The 19,146-nt window shown below is 45.5% G+C and overlaps 3 protein-coding genes across 8 annotated transcripts in view; all 3 read right to left on the bottom strand.

The window, feature by feature from the left end:
* Positions 1-340: 340 nt before the first annotated feature.
* tex30 (testis expressed 30) lies at positions 341-2,737 on the bottom strand. 3 transcript variants are annotated; one of them, XM_080902316.1, is made up of 5 exons: positions 2,691-2,737; positions 1,461-1,697; positions 1,298-1,349; positions 744-958; positions 341-565 (listed from the first exon to the last, which is right to left on the bottom strand). In XM_080902316.1, the coding sequence occupies exons 1-5, from the start codon at positions 2,706-2,708 to the stop codon at positions 395-397; spliced, it is 693 nt and encodes a 230-aa protein (XP_080758442.1). In that variant the 5' UTR covers positions 2,709-2,737; the 3' UTR covers positions 341-394. The 3 variants fall into 3 exon arrangements, with proteins under 3 accessions (XP_080758442.1, XP_080758443.1, XP_080758444.1); XM_080902317.1 differs by having other exon boundaries at positions 1,461-1,754; positions 2,691-2,736; XM_080902318.1 differs by having other exon boundaries at positions 2,374-2,724.
* Positions 2,738-3,451: 714 nt separating this feature from the next.
* poglut2 (protein O-glucosyltransferase 2) lies at positions 3,452-9,282 on the bottom strand. Its single transcript, XM_080902224.1, has 10 exons — positions 8,929-9,282; positions 7,150-7,355; positions 6,800-7,005; positions 5,915-5,992; positions 5,540-5,712; positions 4,595-4,832; positions 4,293-4,502; positions 4,122-4,211; positions 3,838-3,942; positions 3,452-3,592 (listed from the first exon to the last, which is right to left on the bottom strand). Exons 1-10 carry the CDS (start codon positions 9,114-9,116, stop codon positions 3,575-3,577), a joined length of 1,512 nt encoding a protein of 503 aa, XP_080758350.1. The 5' UTR covers positions 9,117-9,282; the 3' UTR covers positions 3,452-3,574.
* Positions 9,283-11,806: 2,524 nt separating this feature from the next.
* Positions 11,807-19,146, bottom strand: part of stxbp5l (syntaxin binding protein 5L) — a 129,968-nt gene continuing 122,628 nt past the window's right edge. For all 4 annotated transcript variants that reach the window (XM_080903349.1, XM_080903352.1, XM_080903350.1 and 1 more), the window contains 5 exons: positions 16,791-17,154; positions 15,379-15,544; positions 15,128-15,239; positions 14,499-14,719; positions 11,807-14,275 (listed from right to left, as the gene is read on the bottom strand). In XM_080903349.1, the coding sequence (XP_080759475.1) occupies positions 14,234-14,275; positions 14,499-14,719; positions 15,128-15,239; positions 15,379-15,544; positions 16,791-17,154 (905 nt within the window). In that variant the 3' untranslated portion in view covers positions 11,807-14,233. The remainder of the gene's footprint in view (positions 14,276-14,498; positions 14,720-15,127; positions 15,240-15,378; positions 15,545-16,790; positions 17,155-19,146) is intronic.

Here is a 19,146-nt window from a genome sequence, read left to right as displayed (position 1 = left end):
AGGCGGCCTCTGAGGGGCTCCTCCTGACCCATAAACCAGGACTGTTCTTATGTAACACATTAAGGCTCCTCAATCCCAAACAAACGTCTTCTCGTGTACAACTCCTGAACTGTTTGTTGCATAGTTTTTAGTGCTGCTAAAGGTAGTCTGTGCAGCAGAAAAACACCTTTAAACTGTAATGAGTTATGACTTCAGATGAATACGGAGAGGAAGTGTGAGGAAGAGTAATGTCTGCACAGACTGATTTATCAACATTCATCACCATGTTGCACATTAAGATTCGGGTTTCACATACTGTGCAGAATAAAAGCTCCCCATGTGTTCACACAGACGCCCACTGTGAAATACTGCCATCGTTTATTGGAACAAAAGCAACAGATTTAACGAGAGGACATTAAGGGGCCTGTGCCGCCTGATTCCTGATCCAAGAGATGACTTTTAGGTTCACTTCCTCCATCACGGACACCTCAGAACGGCCTTTCACCTTCAGTCCATGGCTGCCTCCTCGTAGCCACAAAATCTCAACCTGAGCTTTCATTTCTTTCACCGTCGTGTCAAAGTGAACCTGAGCGAGGACACAGAGCAGAGTGAGCACTGCAGCACGTCCCAAGAGCAAGAGCAATGTCCCGTTACACAGATGCATCAGAACTACATGCAAACAGAACAGCAACAATGAGCACACAGGACAGTCTTCTAATAGTTTAATAAGGAAACATGCATTAGGTATGAATCTCATTCCTCACCCTGTCACACATGTCGTCCTCAGTGCCTGACACAAACAGCACACGCGTGTGCGCCGGCAGCACCCTTAGATCTTCGCTCCGTTGGCGGTGTGCATGCGTCTGTCCTGGGGGGTGCAGGGGGAAAGACAAGCAGATCACACCCTCCACCGCGGCCTCGGATTCCTCGCTCAGTCGCCTAGCTAAAGCTGCAGCCGCACGACACCCCATCGACCTGCCTGTGGAAACGTCACAGTGTTCAAGGACTCCCACTCAGTTATTTCTACACTGCTGCATGTCCTCGTCTTCACTTGAAACATAGATGGAGGTTCAGAGGTGAAGATGTGGTATCTGGTGATGTCATCAGTTAAAGGCAGGCGCTCATGGACAGAGTGCGGTCTTTAAGCCCCGGACATCAACGTGGGGTCTGTTTTACCACATTAACATACTTCCCCCCAAAGTAAACTGTTAAGGTACAACAACACTTTGCAAACTGAAGTACGTGAGACAAAATGACCCGACAGCGTTTCTGCTCTGAGCTCTTCCTCTTTTGTTTTGAACATCTTAAGGCTTCTTACCTCCAAAAAAGACGCGTTTTACTGTGAACCTCTGCAGTGACTTCAGGTAGTCCTACAGGTGGAAACACGTTAAACAGCACACGTTACATCATACTGGTGCTCTACAAAAAACGTGTAATATTGCACGTAAAGCAGTGAGTGCAGTTTTGACTTTAACACGTACCCACACAGCAGTGTACGCCTTCAGCCTGTGAGCCAGGTTCAAACCTTTGCATGTAAAGCGCAGGCACAGGAAACCGTGTGATGCCAGCTGGTGAGCCAGAGAAACCAGCTGACTGAAGTTCATGTCTCCCCCGGCTCCGTGCGTGAGGATCACGGCGGTGTGAGCGTCCGACATGGCGGCAGGGACGCACAGGGCAGCATCTAAAGATTTGGCCCCAAACGGCACCTTCACCGCCTCCTGAAAGCCAGCGAGCACCGATTCAGCACCTCACAGCCAACCATTCTCTCTCCCGACCTTTACAGAGCAGTGAATGGTAAATGGCCTGTATTTATATAGAGCTTTTCTAGTCCCTAAGGACCCCAAAGCGCTTTACACATCCAGTCATCCACACATTCACACACTGGTGATGGCAGCTACATTGTAGCCACCCTGGGGCGCACTGACAGAGGCGAGGCTGCTGGACACTGGCGCCACCGGGCCCTCTGACCACCACCAGTAGGCAACGGGTGAAGTGTCTTGCCCAAGGACACAACGACCGAGACTGTCCGAGCCGGGGCTCGAACCGGCAACCTTCCGATTACAAGGGGAACTCCCAACTCTTGAGCCAGTGAAGGTGATTACATGGTGATACTTGAAAAATCAGAAGTCTTATCTCAAGCTGACTCTGACTCACTGGTCCATCACATCCAGCAGATTACTGTAACACTCTCCAGATCATCAGCTCATTCATCCTCACACACACGTGACCACATTACTCCACACCACTTCCACACTGGCTCCCTGCGACCTTTACGATCCTTCTGATAGTTCATACAGCTCTCTGTGGTTTGGTCCGTGTCTCTAACCCAGTCACACCTGTCAGGTCATCAGCTGCTCCAGAGCCAGAGCTCGGGGCTGGAGGTGCTTCACTTACTGTGGTCGTGATCTTTGGAACCAGCTGCCTGCTGGTCTGAGATCAGTTCCAGCCACGCTCTTATTCAAAATCAGACTCGAAACCTTTGAATTCCCCGAGGCTTACACTTCCTGCTGCGCTCACTGCCTACAGGCTTTGTAACCTGCGCAGGTGTTTGTGTGTTTGTGAAGCACACCGAGCCCACAGGACGTGGCGCGCGCTAGCCTCTCGTGCACCCGTCCTCTCGGTGCTCCGGGCTCCGCTCCTGGTTCGAGTTCCGTTTCATTCTAACCTGACTCTGGTTTCTGACATGTTTGTTTTTTATTTTTCATATTTACCTCCTCAAACGTCTCCATCACAAGCAGCTTCTTCTCTGGAACACCGAGGACTTCAATACGTATTAGTGACACCTAGCGGGGAGGAGTGGTCACTACAGCGTCACCAAACCTGTATCTAAAGTACTTTTTATTAAAAAATAAATAAATGGTTTGAAATGTTTATGTTTCATTAAAATTATTTGTTTCAGATTGTTCGCTTTTTAATATATCTTTATCCAGTGGACGTACTGGAAACGCAGCATCATACTTCATAATGGTCAGTCTCTGTAACACTTCCCTTCCTTCCCAGTCATCCTGCACACTGGCACATTGTTGGATATTACTGACATCTGATCAATTGAAACATCACCCTATACTCTCTATCATGTTTCATACTTTCAGTTTTATCCATGTCTGAGCATCTTTGATTTTATACGTTTGATTTTATATATCAGGATAAATATCTCAGCAAAAATATCACTTTGTACAGGGCAGTGACTCCTCACCAACAGCGACTCAATGCTTTGTGGTTCAAATCTAAACCATGCAACAGGGTAATGGTCAGTTATAAACAGCAGCATTAACTTTATGACACTTCCGTTTGTTTACTTTTTCACAAGGATACGATTTTTATTTTAAATGTTTTCCGTTCTGTTTTATCCGTCAGGTAAACTGAAGGCGTGGCCACGGCTGATTTTCCAACAGGCACAGCGGTCAGCTGCTCAACCTCAGGGCTGACACTAAACCTCACTGAGTAAATAATCTGACATCAGAGAGAAAAACACGCTCTGAACACATTAAAAGCATTTATTGAAAAATAAGAATCAGATATTCAAACCATAGTCATACAATTGATTGGCACTTTAAAAGAAAAGGCTGTCAGTTATGAAGTGGGAGGAGCTCAGTCACAGTTCATCCTTCACCTGAAAAACAAACATGAAAACACTCCTGTTAGAACAGCACGTTGGTCCAAACGTTCACTCTAACGTGGCTTCTTGGTGGTTGCAGTGACGCCTCACGTACACCAGATGGCGCCACAGACTGTAGAATAATAAAACTATCCCAGATTTAACGTTGTTTCCTCTTCTTAACGTGCAAAAAGTAAAATAAGGTCATTAGGATCTGCAGACAAGCTGCAGAGCAAACAAAGCATTTGGGTGTTTCTCACGTTTGTCCTGTGGCAGGAACATGGGAACAGGTCATCAGCAGGCTGCTCCACGACTTCCATGTCCTTCCGGATCTTCGGCTCGGTGACCTGGAGTTTGGCGTAGTCCTAGTTCGCACGCATAAATATGACATGTGAGGGAAGTGCGACACATTTACATCGGTCCGAATGAAGAATGATCAGCATTGTGTCAGTGCGACGCAGCGCGAGCACAGTAAGACTGCGTGAGTAGTAACATTGTATACTTTTTCAGTCGTGCAGTAACTCTGAAACTGTAATCACATTACCTTGATCAGTATGTAGTAATAACAGAAGATGGTGTCCCCCATGAGGTGACTGCGGGCAAACTGCTGACCTGCGAGAGCAATTTTCTTTGCCTGAAAGAAGAAAACAAAATGACACCACCTTCACTCGTCATTAGTGAAACCAGCGAGGATCCAGTCACGTGTTCTCGTCACCTCTTCGTCGTGGTCACGCGCCCACTGGATCTTCTCCAGCAGGTCTCTCAGGTCTGCCCTGACAGGGATGTAGTGCTCCCACGCTCGAAGCTGCTTGTAGAAATGTTCGTAGTACCCAGAATCCTGCTTCAGGACCACGCTGTCCCCCGCCAGCAGGTACGGCAGCCGATAAGCTGCCACAGTGCCATCAATGTTGATTTGGTACTTGTACTGGTGATGCATGGACACAATGAAAACACACACATTAGCATAAGAATATCTGACGTAATAAAAGCGTTTTTATGGAATATAATTCATCTCACCTTGAAAAAGTCAAAAAACGAAACATGTTTGACGAGCGGCCCGTAGAGGCTCTCGTCGTGTTTGAAGAAGAAGAAATTAGTAAAGGCGGCGTCTATGATGTGCGGGTGAGCCCTCGAAAGCTTGACCAGCTCCAGGCGCTCCTGTCGGCTGTCCCGCCCCCTCCAGAAGGCGGTGGCGTTCTTCTCGGGCCACGGCGGCCCCGTGTTGGCCTGAACCGACATCATGTCCAGGCTCACCCTGTACGGCAGAGGACGTGCTGAATGTTACATCCTCTGCAGTTTGTGAGATCACTAACCTCACAGGTGAGGGTCCAACATTAAACAGCTCTCATCATCACACCTGCATTAAATATCAACTCAAACAGCAGCAAGGTGAGAGGAGGAAATGCAGGTTCATACTGCAGTCTGCTTACTGACGGCCTCGGTGATGGCAGAGCACGCGTACATGAAGAGGAGCAGGAACCAGGTGACCCTGAATCCTCCCTTAGTTATGCTGCAATAGACGTAGGCTGCCGGGGATTCCCATGATGCACTGGGTGTTTCTTCTTCTCTCACTATGTGTTAACAGACCTCTCTGCACTGAATCATATCTGTTATTAACCTCTGTCTCTCTTCCACAGCATGTCTTTATCCTGTCTTCCTTCTCTCACACCAACCAATCACAGCAGATGGCCCCGCCCCTCCCTGAGCCTGGTTCTGCTGGAGGTTTCTTCCTGTTAAAAGGGAGTTTTTCCTTCCCACTGTCGCCAAAGTGCTTGCAGATAGGGAATCATACGATTGTGTTTTTGTCTGTATGTGTTATTGTAGGGTCGACCTTACAATATAAAGCGTCTTGAGGCGACTGTTGCTGTGATTTTGTGCTGTGTAAATAAAACTGAATTGAATTTACTGCCAGTTTCCGTGGTAACGTAGCAATACTTTAGCTGAATCCACACAGAGCTTTACCTCCCCATGGTCTCCAGGACGGACTCGGTCAGGTCATAGGTCGGCATGACGATATCTCTGGTGTTATTGGAGCCACACCAGGAGAAGATGGGATGAAGCTTCTCGGGAGGCTTCCTCTTCTCCAACGGCCAGTCACCGAGATTAACAAAGAACTCCACATCAGGGAGCCGCACCTGAAAATGTTTCATGATAATCATTACTGTTGCCACCGTCTGATCGCATATCTGCACTGATGATGACGATGATAACCAGCATGCACTGCACCAGTTGTGTCTGAACGTTTCATCCCTGATGCATCAACATATACAGACATTAAAATCAAAGTGTGTTTCTGGTCGTCTGAGCGACGGCTGAGTAAACGTAAACACGGATTACCTTTCTGGTCAGAGACAGCAGGACGGCATCCATAAAGATTCTAAACCCGACATGTTCCCCAAATGTCCTCACGTAGATCTAAAGACAACAGAAACACATTACAGAAAACAGCTGCTCACCAATCCAAGATTACCTTCACAGGTAATAGATTACACCGCTGCACAGGATTACAGGAGTCAGTGGCAGCTGAGTCGTTACTGCAATGATACAGTGACTTCAGTATTTCATTAAACTATAAAGAAAACAGACAGAGCTGTAAAATGATGCAGACATTAAAATAATTAAACAACTCGGCATGCTGGGAAATGTGGGAATGACTTTATTCCTTCTCGTTCATTTAAAGTGTTCAGATATGAAGTGAACACAGAGCAACAGAAACCCTGAAGCGTGACACTCGTCACATTCACCTCTGATAAAGGGACTCAGCTGCACTCACACACACAGTATGAAATGCAGTAGCAAAGTACTACTGTAGTAGTTTTTACTACTAAAAGCATCAATTTCACTTTACCACTGTCATACCTTTAGAGGGAACTAGTCATGGAAGCGGATACGTTCCTGAATATTCTCATGTAATGCGAGCAGTGTGTGAACCGGGCTTTAGACTCATCGCTATCACAGCAGCACTCATGCACACCTGGCTCTGCTCTTACAGGTGAGTCACACAGCTCCAGGGTCCAGGATGAAGGAACATTACCCTTCATATTCTTCCCTTCTACACTCACCTTTGGATCTGATGTGTGTCCAGAGGCCTACATGGTGTCGTGGTTTAAGAAGGCCTGGCTGGATGACTGAGAGGCCCACAAGCTGACTTTCTCAGCTTCCTCTCAGGTAAAACATAAACACCTATGATACGTCTGTGTTTGTTTCCCCAGGTGGAATCACCTTGTTGTCTTTGACGGTGTAGTGGCAGAGGCTCTGCCGCTGTCCGAAGCGCTGTGGGATCTCCTGTGCGTTACGATCTGGGTCGACACTCGGGTAAAAGGACAGGTCCCTCTCTATCTGTGCGAAGGACGGAGGGCAGTGCATGTGGGCCTCCCACGCAGAGCCGCTCTCCCGGGGACAGTCGCATCCCTCGTGATAGACCGGGCCTGCAGACGACAACACTGACTCATTAAGTTTCTGGATCCAGCAAAAACAGCAGGTGAAGACTCAGGATTGGAGCGTGAGCAGGAATCAAGTCCATGATGTCATTTATCAGAGTGAACATCGCAGCTTCACGGACCGCGCCCTACCTTTGAGAACAAACGGTGACTTGGCAACGTGCTCGTTCTTCAGCAAAACGTGGACGTGAAGCTCCGAGTAGGTGGCGTACATTCGGTAGCGGACCAGGAATGAGCCATCCCGACGATCCAGGACCTGGATCCAAATCCTGGTGAACTGCTCCACAGGAGACACAATCTTTACTTCAAAGGTTTTCTCACCAGGTGATGCAGTCAAACTGTGGGAGGAGGGAGAATACAAAGATATCTACTGCTGCTCAGGAGGACAGCATCTCATCTTATAACAACAAATACGAGCCGATGTTTACAAAGCAGCGGACTGAACCTTTGCCAGTTCATCATCGTATGGTTCATTTCAGCGCTCACTCACAGTTTATACTCTCCACATACAAGAAGGTTTAAAGTTTGCGTGTCACAGAAAACATCTGTGCCGTGGTGGTCTCCTAACAGATGTGTCTGGGTAACTTGGATCGTCACTCAGAGTAACAACTTGTGCACTGTTTTTTATGGTTGGGTGCACTTTTTGCACAGTCAGTGTGTCTGCACCAGCTCACGGTGCAGTAATGACTGTAGCAGGCATGATCACCACAGAGAGGAGGCACCTTTGATAAGCTCCTGCAACTGTGTGATGAAAAAGGTCATTGGAGGCCGTCTGACATCGTCCTGCCTGTGGTTTGTCTGTCATATCTGCCCTCACAGGTCAAAACTTCAGATTTAACACCACACTTTATTTTATATAGTGTTCTTTTGTAGTCATGCAGGTTTTTTTGGCTTATAAGTACAAATAGATAAGATAAAATGTTCTCTAAAGGTTCTCTTGAGCAATAGTTCTCCAGTTTTCTGAAGGTGTCTCAGTGTTTTTCTTTGGACACCCCATCAAAGGAGCTCTGATTCAAGCATAAAAATCCACCGAGCGATGGTCACACTTCACTGAAGCCTCATCAGAGAAGATTCAGTGAAGGACGGCTGAAGGGAAACAGGAGGAAAGGCTGAGGCTGAAAATGACACCAGAACTGGACTGAAGGTCAGAGGAACAGGTGTGATGGAGAGATGGATCCACATCATGGTCAGTGTGTACGAGGAGGTCAGGAGGAGGTCCAGCAGTGAGCGTCTGCAGCCATCTGTGAAGCACGGTGGAGGCTGTGTCATGGTTTCAGGTTCTTTGATAAACTGATGAATTACAGAGTCTGATCCACCACGCAGGAACATCTGGAAACATCTCTTTAGCATGACACTCGGACCTCAGCTCCACTGAAGCAGTGTGGGATCATCCTGACAGAGAACACAAGCAAAGGCAGAAACATCCGAGGAAGAGCTTTGACTGTCCTTCAGGAAGCCTGGAGAACAGTTCCTGAAGATCCTCACAGAGCTGACGGAGAGCTCAGACTGTGCTGAACAATAAAGCGGTCATACTAAATATTCACTCGGACGCTTTTTGCAATCACATAAACTCTTTCTTTGCTGCATTTCCATATTTATCAGCAAATTCGTGTCCCCTTTCTCTTCTAATATAAAGAACAGAGAGGTTTGACATGGCACTGGATATCTGATAGTGACACAGAGGAGATACGGAGGAGACTCAGAGACAGACGTGATTTTGCACACAGCTACATTCAGACCTTTGGTACTTCTGACTGTTAAATCACACCTGCGTGGTCACATGTGAGGTCTCCGGCTTGCACATGCGCATGATAATGAGAAAACCAGTGATGTGATTCTGACACCCCGATACGACAGTAAACTCCAGGCTCTGCAGCTGGAGTCGCATACCACAGGCCTCGCATTACTCACTTTTTCCCCGAGCTGTCCGCCGCCTGTATGTAGAAGAATCGAGCTGGAAGGACGACGCTAGCCTCCAGCCCGGGTCCCCATACTAAAGTGTTCGCAGCGCTGGGGGCCGAGCCCGCCTGAGACCCCCGCAGGTCATGCCCGAGCACAGCCAGACAGAAGAGCAGCCACCACGGCCGCAGTGCAGACATACCGGCCAATGCGCAGGCTCACACGGGTTACAGTTGTGCGAGCTCTCGGCCTCTGCCGGCCCAAACTGCCATTGTTCGTTCAACTCTGTGAAAACTGAGCGGACGGACTGAAGTCAGTGTGCAGCGTGTGAACTTCGCTTCGCTCCATCTACACTCACACGACACACCGCATTTCACATCCGGTTAGAACGAGCGCGGTATCGCTGTTTCAGGAACGTTAACGCTGCTAGCACACCGGCAGCTAACTCAAAAAAATCTTTTACAGTCGAGTAAACAATTAGCTGAATGAAAGGGGGCGGGACAACAGAGCGCGTTGTGAGACCCGATTGGCCAAGAGACCGATGGAGCTCCAGGTGTAAATGTGATTGGACGGAAACACGGAAGTTAAAGTCTTGGGTACATGCTGGCCTGAATGTAAGTGGTTGGAAATGAAAACTTTACCTCATATTTAAATAACAATAAAACGACTCCTCCCACTACTGGTAATAATATAAATGATAATAAACATGTTATAAATGTCACCTGAAAGTTATAACAAACTATAATTAATGTGATTTTATACGGCGCAGTCGTATTTGTTTTACTAGATATAATTTTATTTATATTTATTTGTACAAAATAGAAATGTTCTTAAATTAAATTTGTACAAATCTGAAGTCCTGAAAGATTTCAAAGAAGTTAAAGTTTAAGAACTTTTTTTCCAGTGTAAATATTAAATATTCTGTTTGAAAGTGCAGTTCGGGCCATATGTGGAAAATTAAACCATTTTTGTAACTCACAGCTTTAATTCAAATAAATAAAACCCATAAATCTTCCCCGTCTCAGAGGCTCAGAAGTAGTTGGTCAGACTAACATAATTTTGAATACAAACTTTATATTTTAGTATCTGGATAAAAGTCTTTGCAATGATATTTTACTGCCTGGTGACATCACCACGTGCTGTTTCCTTACCTGAGATGCTCTGCCAGTGTCTCTCCGCCGCTTGTTTCTGAGTCTCTGCCTTGAGTTTTGCATTTAATAACTAAAGCTGCTCTGTTGGGCTGAGATCAGGTCACTGACTCAGACATTGGAGACTTTCTTTGCTTTCCTTGAGAAAGTCTTGGGCTGTTTTTGCAGTTTGCTTTGGCTCATTATCTGTCTGCACTGTGAAGCTCTGTCTGATCAGCTCTGCAGGATTATCTGAATGTGAGCAGAGAGGAAGCCCTGAGCTCTTCACAGCTCATCCTGCTGCTTCGATCAGCAGTCACAATCAAGACGAACAACCTTCTTCCACTGCAGCCATAGCCGAACTTTGGCTCGTGAGCTGTTTCCTCCTTCTCCAGTTTCTCTTCCCATTACTGCAAACAAGTGTTTATGTACCACTCTGCATCTATTATTAACTCCACAGCACGTCTTTTGTCCCGTTTTCATCCCCTCATCCCTAACCAGTTGCAGCAGATGGCCCCCTGGTTCCTTCCCACTGTCACACATGATCACAGGGGGTCATATAATAATAGATTGCATTTATATAGCGCTTTTCGGGGCCCTCAAAGCGCTTTACAATTCCACTATTCATTCACTCTCACATTCACAACAACAGCTACAGGTGTAGCCACAGCTGCCCTGGGGCAGACTGACAGAAGCGAGGCTGCCATAACGCGCTAATCTGCCCCTCTGGCCATCACCAGTAGGCGGTAGGTGAAGTGTCTTGCCCAAGGACACAACGACCGAGACTGTCCGAGCTGGGGCTCGAACCGGCAACCTTCCGATTACAAGACAAACTGCCAACTCTTTGAGCCACGATCGCCCTGACTGTATATCATTGTAGTTCTTTACCTTCAGTATAAAGCACCTTGAGCCAACAGCTGCTGTATAAATAAAATTGAATGTAAACCGTCTTTATTTACATTCATGAAGGTGTCTCTTTGACAATAACACTCCTCCCTCCTCTGGAGTGTTAAAATGTTGTTTTTTTAACTAAAGAAAGAACTTGCGATCATCCACCTCAGCTGCCTTCTTCGGTTGTTTTTTCTGTCTGTGTGACACATTGATTCCTTTTCAGCCTAACGAGGGCCTCCTCGACTTCCACTGACAGCTCGTTGGGTTTGGATAAAAGCGTAACTGGTTAAACTGTTTGTCAGTCAATAGGCCAATTATTGTTGAGCCTCTGACAGTGGGGACAGCGCATAGAAATGAACAGTAAATGCAGTACTTTTGTTAAACCTTGAATAAAATCAGGGAGTCTGCACGTTAGTCGCGTATTGATTTATAAATGCACTGCACTGGTGTATAAAAGTACACAAACTGTGTTCCAGTCAGAAAACTTATGGACCTACTAAATCTAACAAAACTGTCAAAATAATTAAAGTTTCTACATAAATATGATGCACTGGTAAAATCAGGCTTTTTGCTCTTAACATCACAGAATATCACAGTTACGTCTGTTCATGAACTATTTCTGAGCTTAAATGAACTCCAGTCCTCTTTATGTCATTAGACTCACCTGGCAGGTAGCGTTGAATTTACCAGAGGAAGGACAGTTCTTAGTCTGGAAGCTTTATTACTATTGATGAAAGGTAAATGACAATAACTGCATAAACCTGATCCTGGCTTTACCTGTGGGTCAAAACGTGGTTACTTACCTGAACAAAGGTCAAACTAAAGTGCTTTTGCACTCGCAGCTGGTTTAGTGACGAGAGCTCTCAGCCGTGTACATCAATCAATGTTTATTTCAATTTGCTGTTGCATCAACATATTTTCAGATCATTTTTTGTCAAGTAATTTCTATTACACTAGTATAATATCAAGAAGAACAAAAAGTGGTAGAATCCATTTAAATAAGACAAACGTTGCTGCCATCATTGAAAACCAAGTGAATGCCTCTTTAACATACTACAGTGTGAAGAACTACATCGTTCCTGTGATTTAGACAGAGCCAGAATACCAGATACAGTACCAGCAGTAACAGGTACAACATATACGAGAAAATATCCCAAGAATATACTTTATTTTTTATTTTTTTGTTTCACCTTTCACCCAAGATTGAACTGTACAGTTAATATAAAAACTGAAAACATAGAAACCGAAAACCTTCTAACAAAACACCCTGTCAGCAGAATCGGAGTTTTTTTGTCATTTTTTTGTGTATTTTGGTTTTGTGTTGTTTTTTCTGCACTTACACAAAACTCATTGACGGTACAGAGATAAGAGAGAACGACATTATTAGTTTGCTGTGTTTTAGACACCCCGTTGAACCAAATCCAGGTAGCCTGGCTGTAGGATTTCAGGTGAAGTCGGTAAAAATAAACGCGTGAAGGCCGCTCGAGCCTCAGGAATGTGTCAGCCGCCTGACAGGAAGCAGGCAAAGATGATTAGCAATGCAGATTCACGTGTTCCTCTTATTGTTTCAGGCTGTGGATGTATGTGCTGCCGTGCACGTTTCACGCGGGCGTGACGCCGCCACGATCAGCATAAAGGTCTGATGTGTGTGAGAGACGGATGCCGGTTATCCCGCGTTTGAGTTTTCAGTTCAAAATACAGACAAATACACAAGTACAAAATATCCTCCTCACTCGATGTTGTTCGTCCTTGTCGTGTGGCTACCCACTGACACGTAACACAATCACGATGTGATACACGACGACCATGTATCATGACACGTTTGTTGTTTTTAAAATACAAAAGCCTTCGTTAAAGAGGCCGTAACCATCAAATATAGGACTGCGACACAAGGATATCATAGTCACAGTCATCAAGAACGATATCGAAAGGAAGAGAAACCAAAACCGAACGAACGCCTTCATTTTTTTTTCACGTACTCGACGGCTGAACATCACTGGAAAAAACTGTCACTTCTCCCGAACCGCTTACTGACAAACAACTCCTCTTCATGTTCCCATCACGAAGACGGTGACAGTCACCACGAGTACTGCCTGTCATTATGAAAAGACGACTGCTCGGGTTGCACACCAGAATGCACCAACTGCAGAGTGAGGTGGAGAGAGATGTGAGGGTGTCGTTCACGTTGGCTGCTCTGGCTGAGGGAGGGTGTGGTTCTCTTTCTGCCTCACTCACACTTGCACACGCGACCTAACGTCGCGCGAAGGCAGCGATAGACTCAAAGATCAGGGACAACTAAAACACGCCTTCATATGTTCACGGTCACCGTTCTCTGCTGTGAGCCACAGGAAACCCGGATCAGCTCCTCCGTGGTTTTTATGGCACGTGAATATAAGTTTGTAGTATAGATATAAACACACTGACCGCAACACGCTCCCACACCCACGCCTTCTCTCGTGTTCATTTCACGGGTTTGTAAGTTGCAGCAGCTGAAAAGTGGAACTAGATTGCTGAGAGCTGAGTGTTAATACAACTGAGTTATATTTCATTTGCACTGTGCAGCCCAGAGTACGAACAACGTTTTAGCGGTTTTTAAGTGTGTGTCGACAAAGTTAACTGTGTGCGTTTGGTATATATAGTGTGTGAAGTAATATGAGCTGAGACTAGGGAGTAAAAAGAAACATTAAAAAAAGGGAAAGTAACACAACTTTTGGCTTAGTAGCAATGCAGGTATACGTTTCCCTTTTTATATATCATTTTTTGTTAATATCTCAAAAAATAGAAAGTTTTTCATAATTTGTGTTGTTGGCTTACATCATAAATAAAACGTCTTTTTATGTTTGACTCTCATGTTAAAGTAGCATGCTGCTTTTTAATATGGCAGTTGTATATTTTTAGTCATTCATTGCTGTTTCATGCATTTCTTGTTGGTTTCTTAGTTTTTGACTATCTACACAGTAAGGTCCAGAAAAACCGCACACACACACACACACACACACACACACACACACACACACACACACACACACACACACACACACACACACACTTCCAGTTCCATCTTCAGACCTTCAAATGCCGCCATCTCCTCACCGTCCTTCTCGCTGCAGGTCTAGACGGGGAACTAGCCCGTCCTCATCACTCAGCGATGTGACAGTGTGTGCATGAAGCCAAGCCAGAAGCCATAAAGACAAAGTCACTGTGCCTCTCTTTGAATGCTTTCATTTTTGAAGTGAAAGTCCCGTCGCGGCATATCGTTCCCAGCAGCATGAGGGCAGACCGAGGCCCCCGTCCTGCTATTAGAACTGGTACCACTTCTTGTCCTTGCATTTCAGCATCAGCTGGAAAAGATACAAAAGGACATCTTCTTAATGAGAAGGACTGAAACCTTGAGAGCATTTCTTTTTATTGCATTGGGGAGTAAATTATTGATTTGCCAACAAGAGAATCATTTAATAACCACTTTTGTTGGCTTCAGTTCAGTTTTTGTTAATGTCTCAAAATCCAAAGTTGTACATTTAGATGCTCTTTATATTTTCACATCATGTTATGTTTCATTTTCACCTCATGAGCGTGCTTGGAGAAGGCTTCTGCACTAGTCATCATTAGGGCGGTGCGCTCCTCCAGCTCCCCCAGCCTCTGGCCTCTCTCATCCAGAGCAATGCGCGCCCTCGCCAGCTCGCCCACCACTCCACTAGCGGCGACCTTCATGCCCTCCACTCCTCCCTGTCCAGGGATGTGCTGCGCAAGACTCCGAGAAGCCTTCCCAGCCGCAGCCTCGCCGACTGTTGGAACGAGACAGAGTGACAGGGGTGTGGAAATCAAACGCACCCTGGGGTTCTTCAGACACGCCTCCTGATTTTGCCAACTGACTGTTTGTCATTGTTTGCCAACATTGTGTGCTCGCTCTGACTGCGATTGCCTCGTCTGATACAAGTTAAACTAGTCTGAGTATTTTCAACTTAAGAAAACTTTTAAGGTGTTCTCACATCGCCCCGTCTCACTGCGCGACCTCTTATTGGTTAGAGCGAGTGCTAGTCTCACAACCAAAGCCACAAAATCAGCAAGTACATCTTATGTAATCTGCCATGTGCAGGCTAAAGACATTCATGTCTTATTATTAGCAGTATAATATGGTGTCATGCATTCTTGAATGCTTTATATTAAGAAAATAATGTAGACAGACAACGCACAGAGCTCTTCTCTGTCAAAGGTGTGGGCATTTCCTCCAAAGAAGCCTTTTAAAAATCCTCGGTTCTGGGCTTCTGGTGTTTCTATTGGTGTAAACAGCTCTCCCAGCATTTCCTGCAAAAAAAAAAAAAAAGAATTTTAGAAGTTGCACGAAGGATGTAATCAGAGAAGATGGCAGATAATTCACTGGCCATCAGCAACAGACGGAGGGGATGATTGCCAAATGGCCAATTTTGCCAGCCCTAGTGCTGACCTGCAGGTTATCGCACATCTCCTGGCTGTATGTAATTCTCTGGACCTCTGTGGGGGAGCTGAGATACAGTGCCTGCCCCCCATTGGTGAAGTAAAAGGTTCTTGCAATGCGCATGTCTGTCAGAGGCAGGTAATTGACATCCATGAGCGGTCTTAAGCTGGGCAGACTGTGGGCAGAATGAAAGAGTGAAGAAAGGTAAGAACAGCTGTGTAATAATTACTGAGCTTCAAAAGTAAACTACACTGAACATCAGAATAAAAAGAAAGAAATCATTATTATGTTTCTTTTCTAATCTTTGGTAACAAAGCAGCTTTTCATAGGCTGTAGTCTCAGAGGTAAACTGCACGAATCCGGTCTTTAAGTCTGACGTCATTAGTCAAACGAACACTGCAGCATCACTGAGAGTTACAAACTGTCTAAATTCTTTCACCTTTAATAAAATGATCAGCGTTGCTGCTTTACCAGGTGTAACAATTCAGTTTAACATCCATGAAAACAGGATTTATTACGTTTAACAGAGTTAGAAGTTAGCAGGAAGTTAGCTCGCTAGCTTCCACCTAAACATGATATAGCATGTTCTGACTGAGAGATTTCTGGAAAATTCAAACGTACAGCTCTGCTATCACTTCCAACATAAATGAAGACAGAAAACTAAACAGCAGTGACGTTTGTAGGGTTACTGAAGTTGGGCTAGCTGGTATATAATGATGTGCTACGTGATCACTAGCGACACAGCTATGTTAGCCTAGCATAAACACAGTGAAGCTGGAGGATGAACACTAACTTTTTTCCACTCGATAAAAGTTAACGTGAGGGTTCCTGATGGTTAGAGACAAATGCAATCGCATGGCAGGATGCTGTAAACGAACCAAACTTCAGTCAGGAGAACAACTGAGATAATCCATCCACAATACGAGGTTAGTCATTAATATACTGCTGCTACATCGTAAGGGTTTAAACACTGAGCTTTAAAATGAACAGTGGTGGTAAAAACAGAGAGAGTTTTTTAGGGGCTTGTTCAGATTAAATAGAACAAGATACAAAACATGTTAAAAACACAGCAGCCTTAATAAACACAGTAGTTTGGACTCGGAAGCAGGTTCATCACATCATCACTTAAAGACCGGATAGAGCCAGACCATTCAGCATCCACCCAGTGAGTGGCCCTTGCATAGAGTCACATGTAACTCTCAGATTTCCTCTGCACCAAAACGCTCTCACTGACCGGTTCAGATTAAGTATCCTTACCTGTGAAAAGGAAAAAGCTGCTACGCAGCCACGTTCAGCTTAACAGTGCAAACACAGAAATGATAGCTGCGCTGACAGAGCAGGCTTTAAAGCAGGCCGCGCTACAGCGTGCGCAGATTAAAAAAACATCTAATAACAGAGAACTCGAGCGGCCGTGGTCATACCTGAGTGTCATGACGTGTCCGTTTGCACAGAAGCAGGCGAGGCACACGCTGTTGCACACAGACACCACGTCAGCCCTCAGCACAAAGGACGACTCTGTGATGTTGTGGACAAACAGGCAAGACTGCGAGGGCATCAGGAACACTTTGGCCTGCCTCTCAGAGCACACCACAGCCAAGTGTCCGTCTCCGCAGGCGTCCTGGGAGGACGATGGCGAAAAGTGGACCAGCTTGCGCCTCCGCAGTCGGTCGGGGTCCTCGGGGGCGTTGTGGTCCCGCCAAACCTCATAGGGGGGCTGGATGAGAGCTCCCATGCAGTCCAAGAAGCTGAAGCGTAACACAGAGCCCTTCAGCATCAGCACCGCTCCTGTGAGTGTGTGAGCAGGAGAGGGACCCAGCACACAGTGGGAGAGAAAAGTCTTTAAAGCTCAGCACAGGATGGAAGACGGCGCTAAGCGTAACATTTCAGTCAAAAAGATGCGTCTATGTTCTCACGTGGTCTTTAAAACTGAGCATGTATGTACAGACCACTGCTGCCAGAGTCCTGGCAGACCTCTGCTGTAGGTCTCTTCGAGTCAAAGCGGGGTCCTTCCTTTCCACTGTTGTGATTTTCCCTCTAATACTGCCTGTAATATAACGTTTGTATAGCTATACAAAAAGGACTGAATGATACAAGGCAAGCTTCACAACCTTGTACACTTAACTGCCTCACAAGTGCAACTACTGGATGCAGTAATACATTACTGACACTTTTCAGATGCTGCATTTACTACATCGGACGTTATCCAATAGACGCCCACAGGAGCACTTTAGAACGAGAGGAAACAATCCTTTCTTCTTCTCTCGAGTGGATCTGTGACCTTCCAGTAATAAGCTCGCTTCTCATAAGTTTAGTGTCAAGGGAAGAGCTGCTGCTTCAAAGGGACTGGAAATTTGGCTATATTGATGTTTTTACTTTGAACGGGAGACCTTTTTTTCAGGAGCAGTAATGCGTCTCTGAGTGGCTCCGTTTTGTGTAGACTGTAGAAACACTGTCCACACTCTGGAGTACAAAATCAAGCCATTTGCAAAATAATGCACGATGCCCATCAAAGTTTCAGTGAAAGAAAATCACGTGTAATTGAAACAAATGAGGCCTTTGAAGCCTCACAGCTTAACACGGTGCATCTGTGCTCTTGGAGAACGATCTCCACTTACTGTAAGAGTCGGCCACACATTTCCTCTCATGTTCATAACGACCGTTTGTGTCCACAGAATTCAAACTGAGTGAAAGATGAGATTTGTTTGGTCAGATCAGTGTCCCGGGGTTTAGACCGAGCTCCATCAGAGCAGCATCAGCATCACTGACATGATGATAACTTTATTATGGACTGTGGCCACTGTGGGTCGGCTCCAGCTGTTCAGGGTAAACTTCAGTTTCATACAGATCTGTGACGAATCAGTTTCCTCTACGTACCAAATGACCATTTTACTTCAAACGTAATTTTAATGCAGTTTTTCAATGACAATGAATCCACATTTTTGCCTTTTGAAGGCATGTGGTCCTAAACTTTGATCAGCTGTAACGCAGCCTGTGTCGGTGTCTGTGACTCAGCATTTGGAGTCCATGTTGAAAGTATGCTTAGTCCTTGCGCTGCTATTATTAGTTAGGATTTAGTTGAGTTTCATTCTGGTTTTGTTTCTTCTATAATTCCTCATTTATAAGTCGTCTCTTGTCATGTGTTTATTGTCTGCATGTTGTCATGTCCACGTCTCTCCATGTTTTGTGTTCTGTGTTCAGTGTGCTTGGTTTTACTTCCCCCTGGGGCACCATCATGTTCGTTTGTGTCAGCTGTGTTTGCACTTCCCTCGTTACCCTCCTGTGTGCTTCAGTCCGCTTACTGTCCTTGGTCGGGTCGTCTGTTTGTTTCATGTCATAGAGTTTTTGCTCCTACTGTTCAGGTTCCTGTGCAGTTTCATGCTCTAGTCTCTTGTCATTGTTTCCATATTTAGCCACAGTTGTTTCCCAGTTATGTTTCAGTTTAGTTTCACCCTTGTTTCAACTCGCCTCGCTTGTCTCTTTTCTCATCAGCTTAAATCAACGGCTCTTTGTTAAACCATAGTTCGTTGGGGTCCGTTCCTCAAACACACCGGCTGCTCAGCCGTGACAGCCCGTTTCAGTCTAAGTGATGTTTCCAATAAATTTCATGCTCAAAAAATGTTTCGTGTCACTCAGATTTCTTCTTGTTGCAGATTGAAGCTCTACTTGGAACCAACCATGCAAAATATGAATTTTGCCGTTTTTCAACTTTTGATTGGGATTCATTCCAACACATTTGTAATATGAAATCACTGCACTGAACTCACCTTATGAACTCCT

The sequence above is a fragment of the Rhamphochromis sp. 'chilingali' genome (genome assembly GCF_963969265.1).
Source record: "Rhamphochromis sp. 'chilingali' genome assembly, chromosome: 14".
In the NCBI taxonomy this organism is placed as follows: Eukaryota; Metazoa; Chordata; class Actinopteri; order Cichliformes; family Cichlidae; genus Rhamphochromis; species Rhamphochromis sp. 'chilingali'.
Note: the sequence above shows the minus strand (reverse complement) of the source record. Positions and strands in the feature narration are given on the sequence as shown.

What these genes read in the sequence shown, in the direction of transcription:
- tex30 (XM_080902316.1), bottom strand. An exon ending in AAAACGCGTCTTTTTTGGAG is followed by an intron (nt 959 to 1,297) that starts GTAAGAAGCCTT and finishes ACGTTTCCACAG; the next exon opens with GCAGGTCGATGGGGTGTCGT. An exon ending in AGGACGACATGTGTGACAGG is followed by an intron (nt 566 to 743) that starts GTGAGGAATGAG and finishes GTCCTCGCTCAG; the next exon opens with GTTCACTTTGACACGACGGT.
- poglut2 (XM_080902224.1), bottom strand. Translation starts at nt 9,116, where the DNA reads ATGTCTGCACTGCGGCCGTGGTGGCTGCTCTTCTGTCTGGCTGTGCTC. An exon ending in GTCACCGTTTGTTCTCAAAG is followed by an intron (nt 7,006 to 7,149) that starts GTAGGGCGCGGT and finishes TGTCGTCTGCAG; the next exon opens with GCCCGGTCTATCACGAGGGA. An exon ending in TGCTGTCTCTGACCAGAAAG is followed by an intron (nt 5,713 to 5,914) that starts GTAATCCGTGTT and finishes AAACATTTTCAG; the next exon opens with GTGCGGCTCCCTGATGTGGA.